Genomic DNA, 18,640 nt, shown 5'->3' on the forward strand with positions numbered 1-18,640 from the left:
GCTGTTTCCCCTTCTCTGACTAAGAGAGTGAATCTGCTCTGGATCTTCTCCTGGTCTCTGTCACTGCAGCATGCGCTACAGACCTCACGTCAGGACATGTTCTGCAAACTCCTACTGCCACTTTCCTTGTGACAGATCCATCGTTTTGCATCCAGTCCTTCAGTGCTGCCATTCCAGCACTGAAAAAGTGAACATTAGGGGCAGGACGGCTGCTGGTAGGGAGAGGAAACGATGGACTCATCCTGGAATTCCTTCCTCTGCTGAAGCCTGTGGGGACGCCCTGAAGGCTGAGAGATGGGGGCAGGAAGGCAGCTGTGCTTCTCGGCACTTGTATCAAAGTGTGCAGCTCAGGTTGCAGCCAGCTTTCTGTAAGGGCTGCCCACAGGCTGCTCCCACTGTGAGTCTCCCAGTAGGCACAGTAGTAGGTACCTTCATCTCCATCCTGTATGTTCTTAACTGAGAGAGTGCAGATTTTATTCTCATTTTTATAAGACGAATATTTGTTCCTATAGGATTCTGATTCATAGGAAACTTGTGATTTTGCTGTCACAAAAAGGAGCCATTCAGGAGCTCTGGCAGGCAGTTGTCGGTACCAGTGGATGTAGGCAGCCTGGAAGTCATCTATGCCCTCAGCTTCGCACTCAATATTCACAGTTCTGGATCTCTTTCTGGTAACAGATGGTGGACTCTGTTGCAGCAGCACTTGTGCATGTCCGTGTATCAGAAGGAGAGAAAAGGCAGCAAGCACTGCCAGCCTGCTGCCCGCAGGTGTACGCAGGACAGCCTGCTGCTGCTGCAAGTGGAGCCGCCACGGGGAGGGGAATGGATGCAACCAGGCTTCAGCCAGGGCCAGAAGTGGCAGCAGCAGCAGCAGCAGCATTCTTCTCGTGGTGCCTGCGTGCTGTGCCCCGCAGAAAGCCCCCAGCTCTGTGGCAGGGACAGGGGCTGTGCCTGAGGGCAGGATGTGACTCACTGGCGGCCGCCCAGAGAGGGGCCCTGCGCAGCCAGCAGGTGATGCTGTGAGAAAGCAGCACAACAGAGGCACCTTCTAGGCTGGGCCAAACGGTACGAGAAACGCAACCGTTTTAGAGCCCACATAGGATGTGCCTAGAATAAAGATGCAGAGGGAAGGTCCCACAAGTTGTCTGCATTGTAACGTCTCGTTCAGGAAGCAGAGAGTGTCTTTGTGCAGGTTCCCTATGGCTCTCTGCTGCTGTGCATCCCATCTGGCACAGTAGTAGGTAGCAGCGTCTTGTGCAGTGAGTCTGCCCACTGTCAGGGTGCACTGGGACTTGGCGAGGTCCTTCTCGATGCTGAATTTCCCCTCATCGGACTCATTCTCAAGGAACAGCCTGGTTGCCATGTAGGCAATGCGCCTGGGAGCTGCCCCAGGCCTCCTGCGGTACCAGTGAATGAAGACTCTGTCAAAGCTGGAGATGGAGATGCGGCAGGTGATGAGCACCGTTTTGTTTTCAGGCTTGGTGATGGACACTGGACTTTGCTGCAGGGCTTGTGCAGAGCTACCTGAGGGGAAACGAGAGAGAAACCGGGCAGCCAAAGCTGGAGCAGCAGAGGTTCCCGCTGTTCACGCAGGCAGCGGGGTGAGCAGGGCACGTACAGGAGAAACCAGCTGCCAGCATGAGAGCTGTCAGCAGCCACATGGTTGCTGCTCTCCTTCGGGCTTCCCTGCGTGGACAGCCGCAGTCTCACACTCGAGAGGTCCCACAGCAGATCCGAGCAGTGGAAACCACTCCTTTCTGTGATTGCCAATGAGGCTGCTCTACCTGCCGAGAGGATCAGGAAGCATTTGCAGCCATTTCCACAACAGCAGCCCCAGCAGACAGCTGCGCTTAAACCGGACCGTGCCTCTTCCCAGCGCCGCTTCCTTTGCCTTCCCCCCCTCGCAGGAGGGCTGCCCACAGCAGCCGCACAGCCCCGTGTGCTGTTTGTCACGTCCTGTCTCTGCTGAGCTGCCCAGACAGGCAGCAGGGCGGCAGCAGGGGAGGGCTGCAGCCCCTGCCCCAGCGAGAGCGCAGCCAAGGAGTGTGCTGGCTGCTGGGGCTTCCGCAGGGCTGTGGGCTGCCCGTAAGCACAGTCATAGGTCGCTTCCTGTGCCTTTGCAACTTCTCACTGTACAGATGGGTCTGCCTGCTTGGGGCCAGCCCAGGATGTTTTTCTGTGAGACTCATCAGAGAGGACAGGCTCTGTCAATCCCGTGTAGAGAACTTACTGGAGGAGGCAGCTGGATCAGCCTGGAGAAGAGAAAGCTCTGGGCAAGTTTCATTGTTGCCTTCCATTACTTGAAAGGAGCATCTAAACAGGGGGGAAAGAGCTGTTTATGAGGGCGGATGGTGATTGGACAAGGGGAATGTTTTAAAGTGAGACAGGGGAGGTTCAGGTTGGATATGAGGAGGAAGCTTTTCAGCCAGAGGCTGGTGAGGCACTGGCACAGGTTGCCCAAGGAGGCTGTGGATGCCCCATCCCTGCAGGCATTCAAGGCCAGGCTGGATGTGGCTCTGAGCAGCCTGGGCTGCTGGTTGGTGACCTGCACACAGCAGGGCATTTGAAACTGGCTGGTCATTGTGGTCCTTTTCATCCCAGGCCATTCTATGATTCTGTGATTCTATAAAACCAAAGTGCAACACTGTATGGGAAATGTTGAGTCACTGCCTGAATCTCTGATTGATCACCTGAGGCAAGCACTGAGTGAGGCACAGGAGCCCAGGTGAAGGCGGTTCAGCTGTGTGAGCAGAGGGGTTGAGCCTTGCTGCACCTCTCCTAGACCCCATTTGAGGGCTGACTGCTGGTGAGGAGCGACCTTTTTCTGGAGATTGCTCTTTTTGGCATTTTTCTGTGAGCCTGGGACACGTGTGAGCATTTTCATTTATTTCTGACTTTCCCCTTCTTCCTGGTTGTATGACCTGTAAATTACTAAGTTAACCATGCCAGTCTGTTCATTGTTTATTTGCTGATTGTACAAATGCTGATGGCCAAGGAGGCTGTGGATGCCCCACCTGTGGAGGTTTCCAAGGCCAGGCTGGATGTGGCTCTGGGCAGCCTGGTCTGCTGGTTGGTGACTCTGCTACTCAAGCCATTATTTTCCCAGCACTATGAATTTATCCAAGACCCTCCCCATAATCTGATTGCAGTTTCTCATGCCAAGTCGTTCTTTTCAACTCTGTGGGATTCTGTGCACGCTCAAATTCTTGGAGACAATCTACACCTGGGCACTTTTCTTTCAACTTGGCTTGTCTCTGCTTCCTCACAGCTTCCTCTGCATAAAAGACAGAGTTGCTAGGAGACTCAACAGATCAACCACATTTTACCAACAGTTCTGGGTTGTTTGTTCCTACACAAACAAAACTGTATTGAGGTTTCCCTCTTGTGTGGGATGAAGTCATCAAGTCTCGGAGTGGCTTAACTTAGCTCCATGCATCTCACAGCCTTAAGTGGCACCGCTCACCTGTTAGGAATGAGTTTTCTCAAGGAAAAGCAGACTTTGGGTGGCTTCATCCAGCTCAGTGCAGAGTACTCTCAAAGCACTGAGTGCTCGCGGTGTCTGCAAGTCCCAGGGGAGTCCCAAGAGTGAGGTCTAGCTCCCTCCAGCAGCAAGAGTTATGTTCCTAACACAAAGTGTGAGAAAAGGGCTTGCCAGAAGAGCATTAAGACAACAGCTGATCGATTTCTGATGAAGGGCTTGCCTTCCATAACCATTAGATTTTCATAAGCTCTTGCTGCTTTTTCCTGCCTTAATGACCAAACAGTTGGTAGTGAAAACCTGGTGCTGTTGGAAACAAATGCATGTGGTGAGAAGGGGGAAAACATGTAAGTTCAATTTCTGTCTGTCCAAAGAAGTGCAAGATGAGCAGGAGTGCTGTGCTGACCTTGATCCTGCCCAGTGCTGCTTCAGGGCATCCAGGCACCAGGAGCTCGGAGGAAGTTGGACTGCTGCAGTGCACGTTCAGGTTTTCCTTCCTGCTCTGTCTGGCAGGTGCAGGCAAACACAGGGGAAACCTGGAGTTCTTGCTATTCCATGTCTTACCAATATCCACCTTCGGACACAAAGAGCAATTTTTTGTCCCTAAATCTTTGCTTTGTAAAACGAGCACGTGATGAAACTGCAACTTGCTCTTGCTGACTGCTTTGCCCAGAAAACCCAAATCTATGTACCACTGAGCAACTTCAGGAGCTCTGCCTTTCTCTGCCCCTGATTACAGTTAGCCATCAAGACTTGTCAGCAAAGCTCCCCTTTCCTGTGAAAGTCTCTGATGCTATGGCTCATCTTTTCCTGTGTCAGCAGAGGATGATGAAGGCTGTTCCTTTGCACGCTTGTTCCCTTCAGCACAGCACAGGAAAACACCTGAGAAAACCCAGGTACTGTGAGGCAGCCTGCATGCTTAGCTTGACATGTCAAAGAAAAATCTGAATACTTCTGGGACACTGTGTGCCCTAATGGCTACAAACCAATGTGGACTAAGAAAGTACAAAAGCTTTGTGTCTGCAGAGAGGAACCAGACTGTGGATGGTGTAAGCAGATGTAAGAGAAACAGCCATCTACTCTAAATTGCAGATTTGTTGAACAGGCTGCCCAGTGAAATAAATGGTGGAGTCCCCATCTCTGGAGGGAGTTAAAGGCCATGAGGGACATGGACTAGTACTGGAATTAGTAGTGCTAGATGGATGGGTGGACTTGATGACCTTCTGTTGCTTTTCCAACATAAGAAATTCTATTATTTTTATGGAAAATGTGATGCAATACCAGCAGTAACATAGGCAGAGAAAGAAGCTGACCAGTTCTTCCATGGCTGTGTCCCGAGTCACGCTGTGAAGGATGCCATTGCCAACTTGGCTGTTCTTGTAGGGACTGGATTGTGTCCACAGCAGTGTGTAGATGGGAGGTCTCATAGTCAGAAACACAGAAAGCAAAGCACTGTGTGCTGCAGAAAGATTGTCCAGTTCGTCTGTCTGTCTTTGGCTTGCAAGTATTATTACAGTATTATTATATTATTGCAGGACAAAATTCAGCAATGGCCATGGCCAGTTTGGACACCATGAAATTGTGTCACTTGTTCAGCCACCAGGCTCACATTCTTCAACGAGGTGCAGTTCAAAGATGAAAGTGTGCAGGGTCTCAGTTGTACCACAGTAAAGGAAAATACTAAAGAAAGCCTTGATGATAAGGAAAGACTTCTGTGGGTTATTTTCGTAGCCATGAGGGTCAACATGAACACTGAATCAGAAGCTAAGAGGCACGCATTGCTTAAAGGCGTAAATATGGAAAGGTGCTCTTAGAGGAGGAAAGCTCTTTTTGTTGGGACTCGCTTTGGCATCACAGCATCCGCACCTCTGTAGTGATTGAGATGTGTGTTTCACTCCCAGTCATCACAGGAACAACAAAGTGAAAGCAAGGATGGCGAAACAGACTGACACAGCTCCAAAAAGGAGAAAAATACCCATCTCCGGGTCTCCAGAGGAATGAATAGCAAATCTTCCTTCTCCCTCAGTTGCTATCTTCTGAATCAAATCAAGACTTTTTTTCTGCACTGAAAATCTTAGGACCCTTCAAGCTAAAGACCTCTTTGTCTTCTTCTCAAGCAAAAGGCTCTGAAAATCTTCAGTCATCACCAGGAACAGGAGCATGAAAAAGCACTGCTTTGTACTGAAGCAATCATAGAATCATGAAGGTTGGAAAAGACTGCTACGATCATCTAGTGCAAGTGTCATCCCTGTTGACAAACCACGTCCCTAAGTGCCACGTCCACCCTCTTGTTGAAAGCTTCCAGGGATGGGGACTCCGCCGCTCCCCTGAGCAGCCTGTTCCAACACATCACCACTCCTGCCGAGAAGAAATTTTCCCTAGTATCCAAGCTGAACCACTACAAACAGTTCATGGCTATGCCTGAGGAAAAAGGAAGAGCAGCTGAGGTGCTGAGGTTGGGTTATGTTTTAGACGTCCACTGTTTGCTTCAGCCTTGGCACCCTTGGCTTGCTTGAAATCCCTATCTTCTGGAAGCTGACATCTGCAGGAGCTGGTCAGCAGTGAGGAAATCCCCCACGTGTTCAGGAGACTCCTCCATGCTGGGGAAGTGAGCTGGGATCTTTCAAATGGTTTGTGGTTGAGCTGCTGGAGGAGTTTTGGTTGAGGTGATTGTTGGGCTGCTGCTGTAGTGTGGGACCCAGTAGGCACAATAGTAGTTGGCAGCATCATCTAGACGTACATTTCTTATGGTAAGAATGCAAAGTTTCTGTCTAGAAATAGTTTGAATCATGTATCTGTGCCTTTGGAAGCTCTCATCTACTACAGTTGCTCCTGATGTGACGTAGATGATCCTCACCAGAGTTTTATTCTCCTTCTGTTGATACCAGTGTATGGCAGTCTTATCAAAATGTCCAGAGAACTCCTTAAAATGGCATTGCAGGCGTATGCTTCCTCGTGACTTGGTGATGGATACAGGGCTCTGTATTGGAATTTCCCACACCAGCCCACCTACGAAGAAATGGAAAAAAAAAAAGAGAGGAGAAATTATGTTGTTTAGTGTTGGTTGTGGATTTGGGATAATACTTTTTAGCTCATCCACAGGTTCCTGAGAGGAAAAGTAAGCTTAAGGAAAAGTACGAACAAGACCAAGTGGTTGTGGCCACAAGGGCTGCCAGCAGCAGCATGGTTGCTTGTCCTTCTCGGCTGCTGTTGAGACTGAGAACAGGAAATTGTCGCCAGTACAAGGAGCTGTGTTGCATGGGAGGAGGAGCTGACTCCTTTGGGGATGTGTTAATCCTTAAGGCGGTGAAGAGTTTTCCCTTAGAAAGGGGGGATGTGTGTTTGAAGACTGGAGTGCTGATAGTGGCACCGGCTTCAGAAGGAGCGGGCACCAACCACATGCATCAGGATGGGTTTGTGATTGACATGCTGGAAAGGAGCTCCATGGAGAAGGAGCCCCGGGTCCTGCAGGACAGCAGGTTGACCATGAGCCCGCACGGCCAAGTGTGGCCCTGTGGCCCAGAAGGCCAATGGGATCCTGGGGTTGGTTGAGAATAGCGTGGCCAGCAGGTTGAGGGAGGTGATCCTCGCTTTCTGCTCTGCCCTGGTGACCCCACGTCTGGAGTGCTGCCTTCTCTTCTGGGCTTCTCGGTTCCAGAAAAGCAGGGAACTTCTAGAGAATCCAGCGGTGGGCCACAGAGGTGATTAGGGGAATGGAGCCTCTGCCTTATGAGGAAAGGCTGAAAGACCTGGGGCTGTTCTGCCTGGAGGAGACTGAGAAGGGATCTTATCAACGCTTGTAAAGATCTGAAGGGCAGGAGTCCAATGGATGGGCCAGGCTCCTTTGGGTGTTGCCCAGCAACAGGACAAGGGGAAAGATGTGTTACAAACTGAAACACAGGTGGTTCCATCTCAACTTGAGAGAAAACTTCTTTTCTTTGAGGATGACAAAGCAAAGGAACTGGCTGCCCAGAGAGGGTGAGGAATGCCCTCTAGTGACATGCAGGACCTTCTTGGACACTTTCCTGAGTCACCTGCTCTAAGGAATCTGCCTTAGCAGGGAGGATGGACTGGATGAGCTGCAGAGGTCCCTTCCAGCCCTTTACTGTTTGTGATTCTCTGCATCTGTGCAGTGTTTGCTCTGGGTAGCAGCTGATAGCAGATGGAGTGAGAAGGCTGGGGAATGAGGCAGTAACAGTCCTGTGGTTCAGACTGAAGCTGAAGTTGAGTGGTTGAAGGAGTTTTGTGGCTTGATGGTCTCTGAGCATCTATCACGGTGTGGGTCCCAGTAGGCACAGTAGTAAGTAGCAGCATCATCTGGACTTACATCGTTTATCGTAAGAATGGACAGTTTCTGACTAGAAACTTCATCAACCATGTACTTGTTCCCTTGAAAGCCACTTTCAATTGTAGTTTTCCCTTCTGCAAAGAAGAGTAGCCTCTCTGGAGGTTTATTCTCCTTTTGTTGATACCAGTGTATGACGGTGCTATCAAAATGTTCAAACAAGTCTCCAAAACGACACTGCAGACGTATACTGCCTTGTGACTTGGTGATGGATAGAGGGCTCTGAATGGGAACTTTCCATGCAAATTCATCTAGGAAATGAGAAAAAAAAGAGGAGAAATTGTTATTCAGTGACCATCAGGGATTTGGAAAGATATCTTTGAGCTAAACTTAAGAAAGCAGAATGTACAAGACCAAGTGGTTGTGGTCGTAAGAGCTGCCAGCAGCAGCATGTTTGTTGCTTCCACTTTGCTGCTGTGGAGGAGCTGAATGAATGGGGCCTTGGCTGGAGACAGCACCCAGTGGGAGTCTGTGGTGATGGAAGTTTGAGGGGGGGGGAGAAGAGAAAAAGAAAAGGAAACAAGAAAAAGAAAGGTAAAAGTGAGAAGTAATGATGTTATTCAGTGGCAACATTCCACTTGGGAAGATATCTGTTATGCCACCCGTGGGTGCCCGTGAGGAAAAAGAAGCTGAAGCACTTACAAGACCAGGCAGTTGCAACCATCAGAGCTGCCAGCAGCAGCATGGCTGCTGCTCCTGCTCTGCTGCTGTGGAGACTGAGAGATGTGGGGCCCCAGATGGGGACACACTGAGTGGGAGGAGAAGTCACCAGCAGTGTTTGTTCTGTGCATAACAACACGGGGCTGTGCTTGTCAAGAAGCTGCAGCAGCCTGGGAAAGGAGCAAGAGCAGAGAATGCTGAGGCTGTTGAGAAGATGGGGGTCCTGCCTGCTTTTCAGAGAAATGCACAGAACCGCTGCTCCCTGCAAGGACTGAAAGCACGAGGGCACATTCAGCACGAGCAGCGTTCAGAGCCTTGCAAAACCACCACTACGGCAATCTCTGTGTGGCTGAAGGTCCAGTCTCTCCAGTGCACTACCTCACAGGATGTTGTGCCTCAGGCTTCTAATCACATGCAGTACTCAGTTCTGGAGCTAACTGACACACAAATGCCAGCTTTGCTCTGCATGGTGAAAAGAGGCTTTGACCATAGACTAATTCTTAGAACTCCGTGCACTGTGCTCAAAGGGCTCCTTGGAGAGCAGGCCCACGGAAGAAGAGTGAAGTTCTGTCTGGATGCATCAGGTGAGAACTTGACACAGTGAAATTGAGCCGTCGGTGCTGCAGGAGGAGTTGGTGGTACCTGAAATGACAGCAGAGAAAGAATGAAGGAGGATCTGGAAGACCATGTAGCTTTCTCTCATTGCTTCACTTGTGTGCCTCCGTTCAAGTGAGAGCCTGCAGGAGATAGAGATATGTTTCTCTGTTTGCTGTACAGCTTTCAATGAAGAAGGGCAATTTCCAACTACTCGTTGTCCACAGGCACACAGTCTGCGCCCACTGTCAGCTGAGTGCTCTGAGTACAGTCAGTTCTTTGCCATATCTGCAAAGTCACCGGTTTTTATCCTTAAGTGACAAAGACTGTTCAGTTTCTGCATGTTACAGCTATGTGTAAGTACAGAAGAAGTATTCTGAGAGTTAGTTAAGATAATTCATTTAGCATTTGCCATGTTAATCTTCTGCTTTTGCTCTTCTGCTGCAGAAAATCACCAGAGAAAGGTGGCATAAAAAGAATCTGCATCTGGCAGGAGTTGAGAGCTTGAGGTTCAGAGTGCCAGATGCCTTTTTGTACAGCTTATCTTTGCCCATCTAATGCTGTGTAGCCTTGGTAATACCAATATGCACAGAGATAAGTACCGGTATCCCTCCGGGTTGCTTTCTCTATTGTCAGAACACTGCTGGAAGAACTTTTCTGTGCTTGAAATTTAAATCTGTCCTTGTTGTCATCGAAGGTAGGTGAGGATCCAGACATGTACAGTATCCTCTTGGGTGGCTCCCCGGGAAGCTGCCTGTACCAGTGCACAGTGGTTTCACTGCTCAGCTGGCACGTCATGGTGACTGAGCTGCCCTCCACCAGCCTGCGCTCTGCTGGGCTTTGCACCGGTGCAGCCTGTGCATCCCCACCTGCAAGGGAACAGGGAGAAACTGCACGTAGGCCAGGAGCCACCAAGCTCTGGAGCAGGGACTGTGTTCTCCATGCACAGGAGGGAGAGGAGAAAGGAAACGGCACTTACGGGACCAAAGTGAAGTCACAACGAGTAAGGGAAGCAACAGCATGCTGTCTGCAAGAGTGACATGTAGAGCTGAGGCAGGGGAGACGTGTTATAAAGCCATCCAGGTGGAGAAGGCATCAGCAGCTGGGAGGAGGAAGTGACGCGTGGCTCATCTGATGGAATGGAAGGTCTTCAGCTCATTGCCAGGGAGTGCGTGTTTGTGTGCGGGAAACTCACTGGCAAATGAAACCCCATCAGTAACGCTGTAGACAGGACCTGAAATATTCAATCCAGCAACTGTTTGGTGTGCACATACCACAGAGGGCGTTGCTTTCTGCCAGCTGGTTGCAGCTGCTGGCTGAACTGGCCAAGACAGAGCCTGCCCTGCGTGCCTTCCCAGATGCACATCCACACTGAGAATGGAAGTCCTCCTTCTCTGTGTACCCCATTCCACCACAACGAGGAAAGATAACCATTCTGGCACCTGAAATGCTTCTGTTCCTGCTGCCTGGGCACTGCAGTCACTGCTCTGCAAGGAGTCACATCTGCAACAGAAGGACTTTACCCAAAGCAGAGTGAAAACAGAGTGATCAGGAAGAGAGGAAAAAAGGAGTCGTTTTCTAACTCTTGATGCAACTGAACATGGTGTGTGCCCGACATGAGGGGGCACTCAGCAATTAAAATGATTTTGCAGAGGGAAAGGAGAGAGGGAAAACCTTCCTCTCAACACTGCAAGGCCCTGAGGAGATGAGAAAATCAGACAAAACTGCAAAACAGAGAACAGCTTTTCAGGGGACCCTAAAGGGAATGGGGAGACATATGATAGATGCAATGGGACAGGACTGAACTGGATGCAATTTAAAAACAAATCATCCCAGCTCTTGCTTGGGCTGTTGCCCTTTGTCACTGGGCATCCTGAGCACCCCAGACCTCCCAGCTGCTGGCTTTCCACCACGCATCCTCCCTTGAAGCCAAGCACGCCTTTCCCAGCAGCAAGCAGCAGGCTGGAATGCACACCAAAAACAAAACCTTTCCCTGCTCTTCTTTCACATGTTGTCTCTTAGTTTCAGAAAATAGGGCCAGACCTCAGTGAAATGAAAGCTCTGGGAAAAAACAGCTGCTTTATTCTCCTCCTCTGCTTTCCTGGTCTACACCCCACAGAAAGGTCGTTTGCCAAGCATGGGATGCAATTATCAGGTGTATGAGGGGCAGAGCTCATTTTCAAAGGCTTGTTTCTTTCACATTACTTCCCTGACGTCTGATACCATCATATAATCATATAAAAGACCTGGGCTGAAAAGGACCACAGTGATCATCTAGTATCAACCCCCCTGCTATGTGTACAGTGACCAACCAGGCTACCACTAGTCCAGGCTGCCCAGAGCCACATCCAGCCTGGCCTTGAATGCTTCTGGAGATTGGGCATCCACAACCTCCTTGGGCAGCCTGTTCCAGTGCTTCACCAACTCTGTGTGAAATAACTGCTCCTAATATCTAGCTTAATCCTCCCCTGTCTCAGTTTAAAACCGCTCCCCCATGTCCTATTTCTATCCGCCCTTGTAAACAGCCCTTTATCCAAGAAAAAGAACAGCCTAGGGATTTTGTTTGATTGATTGTTTTATTGTGGGTGTTTAATTGGTTGTTTTTTTGTTTTGTTTTGTAGGAGCTCATCCACATCCTGCACACACTCCACTTGAACATCAAGGGGAGCAGGGGGTAGTCTTGCAGATGGAGTAATGCAGGAATTCCCACAGCATCTTGAGGTGTATCCAGTTCATCATCTGAAACCTCTGCAACCAAACTGGAAGGGACCAGTCCTCTTGTGCCATTTGTCAGCTCTCCCTACAACCAGGGAGAGAAACCAGCCAGCACAGGGCACAGCCAGAGCCAGACCAGGGGAGAAACACTCCTGCAGGCTCCTACCACACAGGACCCCGTTCATCACCCCCAGGTGGCTTTGTTGCATAAGGGCAAAGCTCACAACTCTCTGGGAACTGCAAGTGGTGGGAGCTGAGCAGCATCACAGAGGTCTGCAAGTACCTTCTCTGCACGGCGCTGGAACAACTCTCCATACCCCATTTTCAGAGAGCCATCTCTGGCTTCTTTTACACGTGCACTGTGCCCACACGCTCAGGTTTGGCTGCTGACCAGTGTGCAAGGGCAGGCAGCAAGAGCCTGCAGGTACACAGTGACTCAGGTGAGTGAAGCTGGATGAGCGCAGCACAGAAATTACCTGGCATGCCAGTTGTTGGCCCTGCCTGCGTTCTACTGTCTGAGACTGGCAGTGTGGGACACTGTGGGACTAGCTGCCTTCCTGCAGTGCATCCTGCTCAGTTTCCTGGTCAGTTCCTTTAGAAAGAAAGCAGGACAGCAGGAACGCATGTGATGTGCTCTCATCGGGAACTGAGCTACTCCAATCCTGAGCTCAGGCAAAGTCTGCTGCTCCCAGCCCCCACATCCACTGTCACCCCCTCTGTTGCCCAAGAACATTTGGGACCTCCCAAGAACTGGAGGATGCTGACCCTCTGATGCCTCCTCAGCTCCTCTGCAAGGCCCTCACACCTTGTGTAGTGAGCATCACCAACCATCACAGCCAGCTATCTGCAGGCTGAAATTCAAGCTCCAGCACAAGTACCTTCAGAATCAGCATCTCCAGCCCATGGCTTTCGCTGTCTGGCACATCTCCAAGGCAGTTTCTCCCTCTGGGGAAGTCAGCAGTGCCCCCAAAGACTTTTCTGTCTCAGTAAGTCTCTGCCCACTGCCTCTTCTGGAGGAAAGCCCCGAGGAAAAGCTTTGCCACAGAGCCCCATAAGACCCCTCTGCTGCTCTTCATGGCCGAGCAGCTGGGAGCAATTGCTCCACATGCCGTGACTCAGGCTCACCCTCCTTTGTGCTCCAATCCTGCCAGAGCTGATGTGGGGGAGGAGGGGCTCCCACCTTCGGCCTCGGTATGTTCTTTTTTGTACGGCCTGTCTAAGTGTGACCGCCATCATCTCTTGTCTTTGAGGGAGCGGATGAGGACGAAGGTGAAACTCTCCTGGGGTTGTTTGTTTACGATGTGGACGGAGAGATCGCCCACACCTTCCACGTGCATGTATGGCCAGTGCGTGAGGCAGGCTGCTGGGAGGGAAACCGTCCTCCTGCGGGTGTGGAGGGACGACTGCTGGCGGGAGGGAGGAGTGCAGCTGCCTTCCTCCATCAGCAGCGCCGTTCTGGCGTCCCACGGCAGCCCAGGGAGCGGAGCAGAGCAAGTCAGGGTTCTGCCGCTGGCAAAGGGAGCCGTGCGGATGTGCCGCGGCGCTTTCCGCTTTGTATCAGCAGGAGGAGCCCCGCAAAGCCTTCGGCCGTCTCAGATTGGATGCGCGGAGCAACTGAGGAAACGCAGAACGCACCTGCGTGTGCCGAGTAGAAATTCACGGCAATTCGTAAAAGACAGCAGAGATTTTTAGTAGCAATAATGAGAATAAAAGGTCGGTTACTTTCTGCCCGCGCTGAGGGCGGTTACTGGAGCGGCGCGTTGGGGCCTGGCGAGGGAGGAGCTGCGGGGCTGACTGGGGCGAGATGCGCGGGGTCGTGTGACGTCATCACCATGCGCCGCGAGACGGAAGCGGCCGTGCGGAAGTGGTGCGGCGCAGCGCTGTGACGTCATCACTCCGCGCCGCGAGACCGAGGCGGATGAGCTGAAGTCGTGCGGGGCCGCGCCGCATGGCAGCCCCGGGCTCCGAACGTCGCTTCAGCTTCTACAAGTGGGTGTTCGGGGGGGCACCGGGGCTGGGGCCGCTCTGCGTTGGCCCCGTGGGGCCTCTGTGGTGCTCAGGGCCTCTGCTCGGTGTGGGGAGGTGCGCTGTGTCCCCCACCCTCCCAATCCAGGGTACATCGCTGCCTCGTTCCCGTCCACGGTTCGGCCAGTCCCTCTTTCTGACCCCCAGGGTCACACTCTGCCCCCGATCCTCCCCAACACTGACCTTTAGAGCCTCCCCCAACTCCAGTTCCCTCATTCCTTTTCGACACTCCTCCCCCCCCCGCTTCCCCTCCAGTTCTCCATTTTTACCCCCAGGGTCCCTTCCCCACCCTCACCTCATCCCTCCCCTCCTTATTCCCCCATTCTCATCTTCTTCCCCCCCCCCTCCCATTACCCCCCTCAGATCCTCTTGCCTCAGATCAGATGACCACAACATACACACCTCCCTGTGAGATACCTCACTACTGCTAATTAGTGAGCCACTAATGCTCACACGTGGAGATTAAGGATAGGAAGGAGCTGTTCAGATGCAAATATCTGGTGAAATGTAGGATGTTACTCCCAGAGCGAGGAAGGACATTCCTTTGTCCAACACCTGCACTGTCAGTAGGTACCCACATCTGGGACAACTGAAGCTGTCCCTGCTGTGCATCATGAGGGCAGCCTATAAAGGGATTTACCCGAACAAATGGAGTCGTGTGCCACAGGAGCATGACTAAGCTTATTTCTTTCTCTTCTGCTTCATCGCCTGTTTTCTAGATCTTCCTTGACTGCAGTGGCTGTTGTGTCATGGACATTCCCACGTGTCCTCAGCAGTTATCAGCAAGCTTGTCCCAGCTTTTGTGTCTTCTTGCAGGACTTTATTGGATACAGCTAGTGATAGATGGAGATAAAACGAGGGATTCCTTTGCAAATTGTATCCTTAGATGTCCAGATGTGAAAGAGCCTATGACTCACATGCAGTACACCATGGAAAAGATTCTCTCATTTTGGTCACTTGAGCTATTATAGGATAACATCATTAACTGTTGTGTGGTCTTGATCAGGCTGCTTACCAACTGCTTTGATCAAGGAGAGCAGGCAGAAGTCTTTTGTCAGCAATCTGAGGTGTCTGCAGATCAATGAGCAGCTGCCTATGGGAGCTACAATTGCCCTGGCATTCTCTGGCCGAGCAGAACAACAGGCCATGGAGTTCAGCCAACTTCTTCACACAGCTGCTGGGGGGAAATACAGGTGCTGCTCAGCTGGGTCTCACATGGCCGACAGGGAGCTGGTCAGGGCTGTGATAGTCAGGGTCAGCTTTGGCTGCTTTCACCTGACATGGACCTGATACTTGCAGAGAAGTGTGAAGGCTCCAGCTGATAGAGTTCCTTACAAGTAAAAGAGTAGACAGGGATGGTGCAGGGCTACTGTTGTGTTAATAAGCACAGGAGCAGAGAGGGCTGATGTACCTCATGGCTGCTTTGCCTCTATCTTCACCAGCAACGCCTCCCTGGCTACAGTCACACCAGTCCTTTGAGGAACTGCATTCCACCCTGATTTTATATCCATTTTCTTTCAGAGAAAGCCAGCACAACATTCCCCTATGATCAGTACTTTTAAATAAAGGAAAACAATCTTTCTCTATTTCTTTGAACTTTTTTTTTTTTTTTTTTTTTTTTTTTTGAGGGGGGGGGGAGGGATAATTTTCTAAAAACAAACCTGTAATACTGAGCCCTGCAGAATTATAACAGTGTAATATTCTGTATTTCATGGAACACAGTGCACCAGAACACTTCCTGCCCAGGGTCTGTATTCTTAGATCATAAAATCAAACAACTATAGACTTCTTAATGGCCACTTCAGTAACGTGAACTAATGGCAGGTGTCTCGCCCATTGTATGAGGTTTGGAGCCGTTCTTCAATGTCCCTTCCAATCCAAATCGGTGATTCTAATAATTTGCATCATAGGAAGTGGAAAAAACTCACTGCTTGTGTGCAGGAAAGGCTGGGACAAGGATGGTCACTGCCTGATGGGACACAGAGCAGTGAGAGAAGGGAGCAGAGGCCATGCTGTGAGGGACAGCAGCAGCTCGCATGGCATCAGGAGGCAGAGAGGGGGGAAATGCACAAAGGGCACTGGGAGCTGGAAGGCAGTCAGGGCTCACAAAGGCAGCAGTGCTCAGGGAACCCACTGAACTTCCCCAGAGGATTTTGTTTGAGATTGTACAGACTTGAGGCACGTTGGTATCAGCATCAATTAAAAAATGGGGATTGGATCCTTGCTACTTCTTGACTGCTGAAAGGAGGTTGCTAAAAGCCTCTGTTTTACCAAAACTGTTTTGTTTTTCTCCTCACGTACGTTTTTTGTGAATTAAATTGGGTTGGCCTCAGGAAAGAAGGTCCCAAGGTGTCAGAAGTGTTCAGCATTGAGCCCATGGAGTAAGGCAGTTGTGCTTGAGAAACAGCTGTTATTTTTTGAGTGAGTGGTCATTTACAGAAGCAGAAAAACCATCTCTGATGCTAAATTAAAGATGAGTGTTCAACACTTGGTGCCATTATAGGTAAAAATACTCACCCATTTACCAGGAAGAAAATCCAGTGAACGTGGATAAGGAGCAGTCGTTGCAGGTTTCTAGGCACTGATTTACCACACAAGTGAGCGTTTATATCCAGGTGGAATGTATTGGGTAACTTCTTTGCCAATGTTCACTACTAATATATCTCAGGATAGAAAGAAAAACATTAATGAACAAAAAATGTTCAGTTTCAAGAAGATGTTGTTCTGCATGATGTTTAGCTGTGGGACTTAGCAAGGATGGCAGAATTCAGGAGATTTTTCTTTAAATGGCCCTTCCTGTATTTCAGCACTTGCATTGCCAGCTCCAGCTTTCAATATGCAGGCATTAACATGGAGCACCCTCGGTGCTGTCAGCTCCTGCAGCCAGTTTTAAACATCCCTAAGCTGGTTATTTCAGAACTGAAAATATAGCACTCATTTTCCTGTCAAGGCTACTGTTTGCCCTTGCCAAGTCTGGAGTTGTAAATCAAAGTTATTTCTGAAGCAGTGCAGCAATTGTGAGAGAGGAGGAGGAATAATGTGAAAGAAAGAACACTGCAGCCACCAAGGTCAGTGAAGAAGTAGAGGAAGAAGGTGCTCCAGGTGTCAGAGCAGAGCTGCTCCTGCAAGCTTTAAAGAAGACCAGGGTTGCCCCTGGCAGCCCCTAAAGAGCCACATCCAAGCAGGTTCCTGCACTGCGACCTGTGAAGGACTCTGCATGGGAACTGTTGAGCCTGAACCACTGAGCACCTGTGGAAAGGACCACGTCAGCATTGGGAGCACAGGTGAAGGCAATTCAGCTGTGCAACAGGAAGGGCTGGAGCCTGGCTGCACCTCCCTTAGGCCCCATTTCAGGGCTGACTGCCACAGGAGAAGGATCTCTGCCTGGAGATCCCTCCTTGGTGGAAAATTCCCCTGCAAACCTGCAATCTTCTAATGGAGCTGCCATTACCCAATCAGAGCATTAACCAAAGTCACTGCTCATAGCAATTAATAAGCTGCTTGGAGAAAATAAATAAAAAGCAAGAAATCCCCATGATCTTCTACTTCTCCCCACCCAGGAAGTACAACAGGCATCCCTTCATCCTCACCACCACAAAGTGGCAGCAGTCCCAGCAGTGCCTTTCTCCATTCCTGCCCCTTTCGAGTCCCTTCCTGCCTCTGACGTAGTCCTGACCAGGCCCTGCTGTGCCCCCATTCCCTGTTCAGCCCATCCCTGTTCCTGTCCTGCCCCTGATCCTCCACATCTCCTTGCCCATCTTCTGGTCCTGTCCCTATCCCTACCCTACTACTTCCTCCCATCCTCATCCTTTTCCTTATCCTGTCACTGCCCCTGCCCCTCTGCTTTCCTGCCCATCTCCTGCCCCGTCCCTATCCCTTGTCTACCCTAGACTTTTCCCTGTCCTGCCCCTGTCTCTGCCTGTCCCTCTCCTGTCCCCTTCCCTCCCCTGTCCCTGTGCTGTCCCTGCTCCAGGCCTCTGACAGAATCTCCTGGCAGCCCACCACAAAGCTGAAAGGAAATTGTAAGGCAGAAGAACAGAAGTGTGATGAATGAGAGGGGAAGACAAAGAGGGCAGAACTGCAGAAAGGACAAAGGTAAGAGGAGCAGAGCCAATGGGGGAGGGGAAGGAAGGAGATGGCAGGGGAGAATGGACAAGAGGGAAGAGCAGAAAGGCAGCGAAAATAGGATTCCTTGAAAAGAATTGTTTACAGCTTTCTTAAGAGACAGGATTTCTCATGATAAGACTGATGGTTTTCCACTTCCTGAATTACAGAGGATACATAAACACAGAGGGTTAAATAAACCCTAGCAAGAAGGTGCCAAATTCTAAAGCAAAACACCCGGGAACAATTCCACCTACTGCACTCCATGGGACCTCTTAGCTATTTGCAGGGCACCCGATGCGAGAGGGTCAGCTGTTGTGGGGGAGGATTGGGAACCATATTCCAATTTGTATCCTTGGAAGGAGATATTTTGGAAAAACTGGTCCTCACAAACTGCAGAGCCTCAGACGACCCCGGAGCAGAGGTTCCTTAGTATTATGGGAACCCCGAGAAATCTGCAGGACAGCCAGTAATAGGGCTGGGAGGGAAACAAATGCAAGCTGTGAAAACACAAACAGAAATGAAAATAGGAAACCTCCTGAAATTGTATCCTGTCACGGTTGTCCCTGTCCCAGAGTACATCACAGGGACAGGTATTCCAAAAGGACTCACCTTGAATCTTCCCAGCGGTCAGCCCCAGTTTGGGATAAAGAATTGCATTCGTGCTCCGACAATTTCAGTGGGAAAAGTAGCAATGCCTGCTGCGCAGATTCCTGCTG

The 18,640-nt window shown here is 50.5% G+C and overlaps 1 protein-coding gene, 2 long non-coding RNA genes and 1 gene segment (V, D, J or C); 1 reads left to right on the plus strand and 3 right to left on the minus strand.

Moving 5' to 3' along the window:
* Positions 1 to 19: 19 nt before the first annotated feature.
* Positions 20 to 1,036, minus strand: LOC128085232 (Ig heavy chain Mem5-like; the record flags this gene model as incomplete). Its single annotated transcript, XM_052692319.1, has 1 exon — positions 20 to 1,036. A coding segment is annotated over one exon (1,017 nt), but the record flags the coding sequence as incomplete, so codon positions are not given.
* On the minus strand, positions 1,036 to 2,059 carry LOC128085737 (Ig kappa chain V-III region PC 4050-like). The segment is given in 2 exon segments: positions 1,036 to 1,524; positions 1,619 to 2,059. Coding segments are annotated over 2 exon segments (519 nt in total).
* A 7,014-nt stretch (positions 2,060 to 9,073) lies between these two features.
* LOC128085738 (uncharacterized) lies at positions 9,074 to 13,518 on the plus strand. Its single transcript, XR_008209070.1, has 2 exons — positions 9,074 to 9,433; positions 11,699 to 13,518. It is a non-coding gene; the product is annotated as an uncharacterized LOC128085738 (long non-coding RNA).
* LOC128085739 (uncharacterized) lies at positions 11,635 to 13,731 on the minus strand. Its single transcript, XR_008209071.1, has 2 exons — positions 12,918 to 13,731; positions 11,635 to 12,384 (listed from the first exon to the last, which is right to left on the minus strand). It is a non-coding gene; the product is annotated as an uncharacterized LOC128085739 (long non-coding RNA).
* Positions 13,732 to 18,640: the final 4,909 nt, after the last annotated feature.

This window comes from Tympanuchus pallidicinctus, unplaced genomic scaffold (genome assembly GCF_026119805.1).
Source record: "Tympanuchus pallidicinctus isolate F22 unplaced genomic scaffold, pur_lepc_1.0 scaffold3, whole genome shotgun sequence".
Taxonomy (NCBI): domain Eukaryota; kingdom Metazoa; phylum Chordata; class Aves; order Galliformes; family Phasianidae; genus Tympanuchus; species Tympanuchus pallidicinctus.